General features: G+C 34.4%; 1 protein-coding gene across 1 annotated transcript; it reads left to right on the forward strand.

Annotated features, from left to right (window-relative positions):
* The first annotated feature begins 6,644 nt into the window (after positions 1–6,644).
* LOC137735467 (protein TILLER ANGLE CONTROL 1-like) lies at positions 6,645–10,412 on the forward strand. Its single transcript, XM_068474894.1, has 5 exons — positions 6,645–6,714; positions 6,853–6,889; positions 7,084–7,790; positions 8,113–8,266; positions 10,097–10,412. Exons 1-5 carry the CDS (start codon positions 6,709–6,711, stop codon positions 10,117–10,119), a joined length of 927 nt encoding a protein of 308 aa, XP_068330995.1. The 5' UTR covers positions 6,645–6,708; the 3' UTR covers positions 10,120–10,412.
* The last annotated feature ends 1,033 nt before the right edge of the window (positions 10,413–11,445 follow it).

Genomic DNA, 11,445 nt, shown 5'->3' on the forward strand with positions numbered 1-11,445 from the left:
CATAGTTTGATTTCTAAATTAGTAGTAATCATTAATAGGTTGTTGCTTTTTAGTTCTGTGAAGAGTAACTTATCCCACTTCTTCGTCCGATTTTAGTTCCTAGTGTTGTGTTAGGGTGCTTTTGGACAAGCAAAGTTTCTCCCCATACCTAATTTTTTTTGAGTTCCCAGTAATATGACAAAAACAAAACAAGAAAACTAGATATATCATTATCAAAGCAACCGGAGTTGTCCACTGCCGCTCCTTCGCACCCCCACCCCTCACCAAAGATCCGGAACTTTTTCTTCGCTAGATACAAAGGTTGTTTAAGAAGAGGGATCTCCATTTTTATTAAAAAATACGGATTGTTTGTGAGGTCAATTTGCATTCTTTTATAACAAATATATTCATCTGCATGTGGTTCAACATCTTAGTGGATAGGGTTGGGTTTCTACCCATGTGTCATGGGTTTGAAACTTCCCATTTTCTAAATTATTGTAATAATTTCGAACTCTCTCGACCTTGCTTTTCTAATAATAACAAAAATTAAAAAAAAAAATTCTTATTCATCTATTTTTCAAATCTTCGTTCATAGATTATCCACATAAAATAAAATGAAGAAAAGAAAACCCACCGCACAGCCCATTGCCAACCCCCACCGATCATTCTTCCCTCTCAGTCCATTGACGTTATATTCAACTCAGCACCTTTCCATATATGAGTTGAGGAGTCAATTGATTACAAGAGTTATCTTTTGTTTCCAAATTGCCATTTTCTTATGATTTAATTAGCTAATATTATTGACCGTTAGGCCTTTGAGTTTTCAATTTTATTCTTGAATTCAATAAAAATTTTTTTTATTAAAAGATAATACATAGGTATTCACTAGTGGGTACTAGGGATGACAACAGTTTGGTTTGGGAACGGAAGTGTCATATCCATCTCCATATTCATGAAAACTAACTATATTTGTAACCGCAAATTAACCATAAGAGATTATTCATAATCATACCCATTTTTTAAAAATCCCCGCCTAGTGTCGCCTTGGTGCTAAGCAGTTGGCAACTGCCCCAATTAATCCCTAAGCGTTTGAAAATTAAGAAAGGGCTCCTAGGCACCTGCCTAGCCTGCCCAGACTGCCTAGATATTTGCTTAGGTCGCGACTCTCACTTAGATAGAAAATATATAACTTTCATTTTGCATTTTATTTTTATTCAATAAATTGTAATAGACTTGTTTAATACTTAGATGAATACACACGATATGTGTGTTCCCCATGTTTTCATTATGTTCTAATACTTTATAATCTCTATATTATTCTATTTTGAATTTATGTATTTCAATGAAATTATGTATTTTTTTAAGTATAATCAAACCCTTAATTATACGAATATAATATATTTACTTCAGGCCTTGCCTAGCTGCTAGGCCTCAGCCCGTTGCTTGACTAGGGCCTAGCGTTTTTAGAACCTTGCCACTGGGTAATAGATTCCCCATTGATTATATGGTATATCCATCTTCGTCAACGCAAAAAAAATTATTCGTTCGATTGACACATTATAATTTAAAAGATATTAATTCCGTCATTAAATATCTATATCCGGATCATAAAAAACATAACAATACTTTCTGGAGGTGTTCATGTCAAATATGATAGCAAATTAAGGCAAATTGAAACTAAACGTTGATGGTCGGTTTGATGTCAATGAGGCTATCCGCGGGATAGGAGTGGTAGTGCAAGACGCAGTTGGTGATTTTAAAGGTGTTGTTTCTATGCCCGCACCTCTATAAATCTCGGTTCCAGCGGTAGAGCTGCATGCAATCAAGAAAGGTTTGAATTTTGCACTGGATTTACGATTCGTGCATTTTGTAGTTGAAACTAATTCTTTGAGAGCCGTCCAACTGCTTACTCAGGATGTTTGGCTGCTGAAGGAGTTTATGTGGATGGTAAACATGCATTATTACAAACTAATCAGGTGGTGTTGAATCATGTATCAAGGGAGGCTAATAGCGGTGCTCAACGTTTAGCTCGGTATAGTTTGCATTGTCGAGAATTATTGTTTGGGTGGATATGGGGCCTTCATGGCTAATGCATTGTATCCATGCCGAGTCTGTAAATGGGAATTAAGTTTGTCTTGCATGTGTGACCTCTTTTGCCTTAGTTGGCATTTTTACCATTGGGTTTTACTCGGCTGAGGTTCTTTCAAAAGCCGTCTTTATACCTACATGTACGCTTATGTTACGTTTTGGATTGATGTTTGAATGAAGTACACTTTTACCTTAAGAATTTTTTTTAAAGACCAATCTAAATTAAGGTGAAAGTTGATGCACCAATTCTAAATTTTACTTGTATTTGGTTCTTTACCGAAAGAGAAATTTGTAGCAATGATCCGTCAACTTTAACCCAATTGTAGTAATGGTCATTCAACTAAAAATCCATGACCATTGGTCTCTTAATTTATCAAAACATGTAGCTATGGTTTTTTTCGTCCACTTCATTAGAACTCTGTCAAAATGAGTCCTGTTGAAAGGACCATTGCTACAATTGGTTTAAAGTTGAGAGAGCATTGCTCCAATTAGGTTGTTGAGGGATCATTTCTCCAATTGGATTAAAGTTGAATGGTCATTGCTACAATTTTTTTGGTTTACTGTATTTTCCCAGCCTCATGTGCATTGCACATGACTAATTTTGACATAAATTCTAATGCAATTGACGAAAAGGATCATAATTGTGCGTTGATGAATTAAGGGACCAATGGTTATAAATTTTTAATTGAGAGATCATTGCTCCAATTGAATTAAAATTAAGGGACCATTGCTAAAATTTACTTTTACAGAAAGGAAAACTTGGAACTTCATTAACAGGTTGCGATGGATGTGGTAGAGAGAGATCATTGCTCCAATTGAATTAAAATTAAGGAAAACTAATGAAAAGGGTTTGAAAACTTTGAATGTTAACAAAAAACCATGCAATAAATTTATTTAATTGTTAGGACAAAGCCCAACACTAAACAAGTCTAATTAAAATGGCCCAAACAATGAGTTTCATGTTTTGTCCCTAACGGCCAGCCTTTGTTCGTTATGGATATCTCAGCTATGCTGTGTCTCCCCCATTTCATCACGACTGACGATAAACGATCTCCTCCCTAAGAAGGAGAGGAGAAAAGATGAGAGATCGTTGCCAGCAACCCAACACCAGTCATTCTCTTCTCTAGTCACCCTCCTTCAATCCCCTCTCTTCTATAACAATCATGACTCGTCCTCTGTCGTAAGAAACACTGATTCTTAACAACGCCCTCCAACGATGGACGCCGTCGTTTCGAAAAGTCTCGTCCCGCGATTGTTCAAGCCTTGGCTTGAATCTTGCAGACGATTGTAGAGACGTCCTAATTAAGCTGTCAAAAACCTCCTTCCAACAACCTCCCTTTCATTTTGTCTTTTTCATTTTTTTTTTTTTTAAATTAAGAAAAAGTTGCTAGTTTGATTTTTCATTTTATTATTGATTAACTTTTGCCAAGTTGTTGAGCATGAGCCTTTGGTCCTTGGAGAATAGCAGGAATTGAGGACACACGTTCTCATTATCTTGTGCAATGTATTAACCTTTTTGGAGAAATTTTATTTGATGTGACTGAAGCTTTTGCGAATTCTTCACCGAAAGGCAGAAAAGTTAAAAACTTTTGTCACATAGATGGCTATATGTTATGTCAGTGATTCAATATTTTGTGTGTAGATTAGTTGGTTTGTCCGATAAAAAAAAAAAAAAAGATTAGTTGGTTTTTTACTATTAGTTTTGATAGTCGGTTGTATACTCATATTCAAACGTAAAGTTATAGTATTTGGCTCAAGACATATATGTTAATTTGTGGTGAGTTTAGTGTTTTCATGCAATATTTAAAACACAAAATAGGTAATGAAACCCCTTTAGTTTAGTCTTTCGTTCAATTAATTTCGAATTGAATCATCACATTCTAATTGTCTTTTAAACTAATTACATAGAAAAATTATTGTGAGATGAAACCATGAATCATGTATGTACATTTGCTTTAGAACTTTACAATATTATATAGGTTGATCCAAAAGTTGATTACTTCTGGTTGGTTATTTTTCTTGTAGGAATTTTATTCTTGGATCTGATAAATTACAAAGATATGGATTTGTGAATTAAACCTATGTGTTGCATTTGTGGGTGCCTGAAATTGTGTTTTTGTTTAATGGATATCACACTATTTATGAAACTATAGCAAAATTACACGCTATTTCTGAAACCGAACCAAAATATTCTACACTATTTCTGAAACTACAGCAAAATAAACAACATTATTTCTGAAACATAGCCAAAATAACTCACACTATTTTTGAAACTAAATCAAAATAACCTACACTATTTCTAAAACTACAGCAAAATAACAAACATTATTTCTGAAACATAGCCAAAATGACTCACACTATGTTTGAAAACTAATGCAAACTTACATACTATTTCTAAAGATTGAACCAAAATATTTCACACTATTTATGAAAGAGAACAAAATAATCATTATTTCTGGAACTACAACAAAATAACATACACTATTTCTGAAATTGATCCAAAATAACCTACTATTTCTGGAACTATAGCAAAATTACACACTATTTATGAAAACTGAACCAAAATAACCACACTATTTTTGAAACTATAGCAAAATAACCCACATTATTTCTGTAACTACAACAAAATAACCTACACTATTGCTGGATGTGGAATTTGCTTTTCTTGGAAATAGAACGTACAATGTTGGATTCAATTACAAAGAGAGCACATTAAGTTTCACAGTGAAATTTGGAAATTCTAGAAGGGTAAAACTTTAACCTTTTCATATTAGGTAAAGAAGGTGAATGCACTAACATGAATGAGGGCCAATTTTCATTAGGTACCGTACATATTTAATTTTAAATAAAAGTATTTAAAATAATTTATAGTTCCACGATGTACGATGAACGAACAAAATTTGAGGATCTCGAAATCCTCACAAAGAGGATCTGGAGAGGATCCTCAATCCACTAACATGATAGGCTCTGACTTTTAAAAGATTATCGATTGATCTCTTTTCCCTCCCAAACACAATGTTAATGGTATTGAAATGTCCACTCCAACTAATTTCAAATTTGATTATCTTTTATAAATTGTTTTGGCCTCTGTCAGTTAATTCTTATTTTTGGTCGAAAGGGGTTAAAAAAAGAGAGGAATATTAACGAAAAGCTTCTGGTATTGTTCACTTTAATCAAAAATCATATTTTTACACTAAAAAATCAATCATGATACTATTCACTTTACCCTTTATTTTGTATCATTAAAACTCAAAAATTTTAAACTATTTTCATTAGTTTTTCTTAAAAAAAAAAAATACAGAGAATCAATTCTACCTGAAAGATATTTTATACACGAAGATCCTATAAATTGAAAAGGGAGTGAATTGATTTTTATTCAATCAAAGTTCTAGTTATGTTAATATTTATAAAAAATCAATTCAACCTTAGAAGTTTGCAAAGAAAGTAATCAACGGACAAACTTTCTTTTTCTTAGTTTTCTTCTATTTTCATGCCTTCTCTTCCTTCTATCATTTTCTTTTTCTCCTCTTCTCCGTCTACCATAGCAGATGGAAATTTTGATAAGTTTTGATAAAATTTGAAGTATCTCAAAAGCCTAGAAGAATTTGGTTGCTTTGTTAAATTTACAAACTTAACTTTTTTCCCAGAAAACTAACCAAGATTCCACGCTTCAAATTCCATATATCGAAAAACAACCAGCAACATGAAAATCCTTGTATGCAACCTCTAGATTGTTGGGCATAAAAAACAAAATTGCTCTAAATCTGTGTAATAATTTTCAAAAAAAGAAAACAAATTGGTGACAAGTTTATGCAGATTCATGGAGAAGAAGAGAGGGTTGGAGAAGAAAACCTAGAAAAAGAGAGAAAGAGAGGGTGTAAAAACCAAGGTAGACATTAATGCTTTGTCATGGAAAAAACAAAGGGAATTTAATTTTCGATCACAGTTGGATTTGAATAAGATAACAGGTTTGGTTGGATTCCACCAGGAGCAAGTTTGGAAAAAAATATTTATTGTTGGTATGGGCTTTTGATGCAGTCCATGAATTGTTATGTTTGTAGAGCTTGATACATGAATAATTGTGTCTTTATGATTAAATTTTAAGTCTTTTTAATTAAGTAATAGTTTATGATGATTTTTGGTTAAATTAAAGTTAATTCAATTCCTTTTCATTAAAGCTCTCAAATTTTAGAGATTATTGTGAAAGTTTACTCTTACGCAAACTTAGAACTTCATTCACAGGCGGCGATGGACATGGTAGAGAGAGAGAGAGAGAGAGAGAGAGAGGGGGGGGGGGGGGGGAAAGGGGGGGTAATTAATTAAACACATCGTGGACGTGGTTGAGAGAGAGAGAGAGAGAGAGAGAGGGTAATTAGGGTAATTAATTAAACACATCTTATCAAGAATTTCGGCACATCGATCATGCCACAGAGACCCAACATCGTGGCTCGTCAAAGAAGCCAATGCACCCACAAACACAGGTGCATTTTAGGGCCCCGCTCTGGACGCGTGTCGTTTTCAGACTCTGCAACCCATTTGGCCCCGGCCCTTTTATTCTGGTACTCATAATTATTCCTCTTCAGTTTGTGTTTCAGTCGCTGGGGCTTTGCTCTGATCGTTGGCAACTTTGCTCAGAAAAATATGAAGGTAATTAGTACGTACTAGTTGCAGAACCATGTACATTATTATATCATGTTTTAACTTAATGCAGAATTTATTAATTATAACCAATATAGTTAATTATGCAATATCACTGATTGGTCTTCTTTCCTTCTCTGTATGTAGATCTTCAACTGGGTTCATAAGCGGCTTCATCACAAAGGTTTTATTTCTTAACTTTTCTCTTTATATATGGAATTGAATTTCTTACTTTAATTTGATTTTTTTGTTATATGTATTATCACTTAAGTTGATATATTATCGTACCTATTTATTTATTTTATTAACAAAAATTTTTTGTCATTTTTCTATGAATTTATTTTATGTGCTAACTGAAGAATAATTTGTTTTCCTCAGATGGATTTTCTGGAAGTGTGAAAAAGACTGAACTGGAAATGGAAACCAATGACAAGGGCACACAAGCATTTCTCAAGCAAGTCGGGCTTGTTGATGTTGACGGGCTTGACGGCTGGAGGGAGGGCATTTTAACGATAGGTACCTTGGGTTTCAATCCTCTAAAATCCTTCAACAAGAACGAATATTTTGTTTTGGAGAGCGAAGAGGACGATCACGAAAACAATGGATTTTCACACAGTGATAATGATGACGACAATGATGAACATTATGATGATAATTTTGGAGATGAAGAACTGAATCCTTTAATGTTTAAAACATTTGGACACAGTTTTGAGGACGTTGGGTCAAACTCTGATGCCATTGAGAAACCAGCTGATGATGATCATGCCATCTTGACCGTTGGTGGTGTTCCTCTTACACCATTTGAAGGGTCCCAGTATGAAATCAGTATTGCGTCACCTGATCTGTACTGTTCCGAGATCACCGATGAAGATCAAAGGAAGAAGAGAGGTCAAAGAATAACCCTAGCTGACCTATTCCAGGCTGATCATGTTCATGATGTTGGTCAACTGAATCTTGACTCCTGCAAAGTCCAGCCAGAAATGCAGAAAAAGGTGAATGTGGGAACAAAGAGTGGCCTAGCATTTGCCAAGAAGCTCATTCCTCGCGTCAAAGAGGATTCAAGTCCAATAAAAAATCTGCAACGAGTGAGTCATTTCTTTTGATTATTTATGATTTGGTTCATATGTTTCCCTTCTTTTTATTTTTTTATTTTTTCATACAAGTGATATTTTACACTGAATTTATCTCTAGAGGGGGACTGAACTTGGGGTGGGTCATTTGTTTCCTATCAAGTGAAATTGTGATGCACATTTTTTGTCCTAGATACACATAAAGGGTACTTACTATAGTAACTACTTTTTAACTGTTAATAATGGTCTTACTTTTCCCAGTTCAATGATTTAATGAACAATTTGTAATTCCGGAACCCCCCAAAACGTAACTAATTAATTGTTTGTAATGCTAAAGCTGATGAGGAGGATGTTGAAGAGGAAGATCCATCCAGCTGAGCTTGATGTCAATGTTCACAAATCAGATGGCCTGAAGCAGCCCCGTGAAGTAGAACTCATCACCAATGTTGAAAGTGATGCCTCTGACTCAGTTTCTTTGCTTCCAATTCAAGGTATATATATATGCGTACCCTCTTCAATTCAAAGACAAAAAAAGTTTCCACATATTTTTGTTCACTAAATTACATACCATTGAAAATTACAATAATCCAAAGTCGATAATATAAAAAAGGCCTAATTATCTTTTCAGTATCATAATAGTTATAATGTCATAATACTAAGTAGTAAAGGTTATTTTTATTTTGGTCAAAGCAACTATCATTAAAAATAAAATACACTAGTATAAAGTGAGGCAAGTCCAAAGATAATTCACAACATTAAACTAAAAGTGCAACCCATAAGTAAAATAAACAAATCCAAAAAGTAAGCCCATAATTTTGCCTAAGCCGAAAACTTAGATCTGAGAATGAGAACTAGCCTCTTCACCAAAATAGCCGCACCACCATCGCCAAGACGCCACCAAGAAGAAGAACCAACGAACCGAAAGGATGAATGGAAATGGGGGTGGGGAAGCCACTCATGCTAAAAGCGTTCCCATAACCCTACCAAATATTGAGAATTGAACTTTGGCAGCCACCGACCCTAAAGGCACGCCCCAAACTAAAGTCTATGGAGGAATCACTCGAGGAGTCGAATAGCCGAACCAAGTGGGCAGTAGCTTGCGGCTAGGAACAACAATTTGGAAAGAAAAAGACATGAAACTTTAATAAGCGACAAGATTTATCAACAATTGAGACAGAACACAAGAAAATTGAGGCAAAATTCAAGGAAAATGAGACAAACTCAAACAAAACTACGAAAGACTAGAGAAAAGGAAAAGGAAAAGGAAGAAAATGGGGATCAGGGAAGAAAAAATGGGGTTGACACCGACCCCACCAAAAAGGAAGGACCCGCGGCTAAGGTAAGATTGGGGTTCTTTGGGAGAGAGGGAGCGGCGCTAGGGGTTCTCCAGAGAGATAGCTCTCGAAAGTGGCCACTTGACATCTGTTCTATATTCCAGCACTAATTGCTAATACTAAAGGGTATCTATAAGGAGCTAATTTGTCAAATCTTCATCCAATCATTGTGAAATCATCTAATCCATCAGCATGATCATGCATGTAAAATATGGTTTCAGAGTGTTAAGTTTAGGTAGTACTATCCACACACTCATTTTTATTTCTCACACGTCCTTTTGAATTTTTGACTATTGAATCGAGTGAATTAAAGAAGCTCAAAGGTCAAAAATTAAGAAAGGTGTGTTAGAGGTAAAAAATAAATGTTTTAAATATACTTTCCTTAACTTTATGGCCCGAAAGGACCTTCATCTTCTAGCACTACATATTACATATCTTTTGATGTCATAGCAAACATTTTAGATTGCAGCAAGTATAATGGTTGGATGTGTACTGAACAATTCAAAAGAATTTAACCAGTGGATCTAAATTACTTAAATATGTAGTCATATACTAATGGTACTGAAGTAATATTTAAAAAATACAAAAATAAAATTGTACATATAGTCATCAAATTAGAGTCTGTATATAAGAATTTTTTTTTTTTACGGAGTCAAGTATTTTGTCATTCTAAAACTCCATGGTCGCATCATGAAGTCATTTCAAATTAGTTGTTAGACAAACTATAATAGATCTAAACTATTGATTAAGTTGAATATAATTTCAATAGTGCAATTTTGATTTACGATTTGATAATATAAGTATATGTCTAATAACGTAAATCTAACAAAAGAACATTATTTTCACATCACTTTTTATTATTATCGATCTGTTGGTGATCCGTTGTAGTTTAATCAAGTCGAAATCATGTCTTGTATGTTTCAAATATGCGAATCTCAAATATGCGAATCTGAACACCACCTTATATGTTTGCTCAACTTTTTGCAGGTGCTACTGCTTGTGTCCATTGAAATATGGCTTGAAACTTAATTTATTTCCTGGAAATTACGTACTTTGGTTATTGCTGATCACTATATGAAGGACAATGTTAATTATTTAGCTTTTGGCGTATGTGTAACTGTTGAACTATGCTATTCCTGTTTTAATTTGTAATTTTTCTTATTTGTTTTGGCTTTAGTATGATGCGAGTTATATATTTGGGGCATAGCTTATAGGCTATGATTTGCGTGTCGGCAGTTTGATGCATTATCTATTTAAGTAGCAAAATGATCCAACAGTAGTACGCTCAACAAAGAATATGATACTCTGGCACGGTTTCTAGACAAGGTTTGGCTTAAATTGCTTCAAAAACACTTCATTTTTGCCACTGTTCTAAAAACTCCCCAACGGCGTTAGGCAGGTTGCCATCACCCTGATTAATCCTTAGGTATTTGAAAATTAAGAAAGGGCGACATGCATAGGCACCCGTCTAGGTTGCAGTTCTCACTTAGATAGAAAATAGATAACTTTCATTTTGCATTTTATATTTTTAAATAAATTATAAGAGACTTGTTGAATACCTAGATAAATACACATTATATGCTTATCTCCCATGTTTTCATTATGTTATAATACTTTATAATCTATACGCCGTTAATTCTATTTTGCAAATTATGTATTCCAATGCAATTATGTACTTTTTGAAGTATAAATAGGTACTTAGTTATACGTTATCTAATAAATTCACTTAAATCCGCCTAGACCTCACCTAGGAGCTAAGCCCTGGCTTGCCGACTAACTAGCTCTTAACGTTGCCTTTTAAAACCTTGATTTTTGCAAATAAATAAGGGAAACAAACAGAAATATGACATTTTCTTAATCTTGGAATAGAAATAGGATTTTTTGAATATGCACATGCTATGCACAACAATCGAACAAAAATAAGATTTTTCCTATACCTTGAAATGACTTAATTGCCCTCGTATATAAATGGGTTATTTCCTTCCATTTTCTGATTTCTTTCTCTCTACTACCTCTCTCCTTCCCTCTCTCTTCTCTCACTTTCTCCCTCACGCATTGTCTCTTTCGTTCTCACTGTGCACACACGATGCACATTCGTCCCAACCAACACTGTTCAAAATGAAGCCACCACCTAATTCATCTCATCCTCACTAGTCCAAAACACCTAGCCTTGTATGAATCTCATCCTCGATCGTAAATAACAAAACTCAAGCATACCGTGAGTTTTTCGGCCATTTTTCGGCAACAGGTAAACAAACAAGGCTCGAGACCACCACTACTGGACTCGCATCAAGGGTGGAAACAAAGCCTAGTCATTAATTGTTGGTGCACATACG

This window comes from Pyrus communis, chromosome 5, assembly GCF_963583255.1.
Source record: "Pyrus communis chromosome 5, drPyrComm1.1, whole genome shotgun sequence".
NCBI lineage: Eukaryota > Viridiplantae > Streptophyta > Magnoliopsida > Rosales > Rosaceae > Pyrus > Pyrus communis.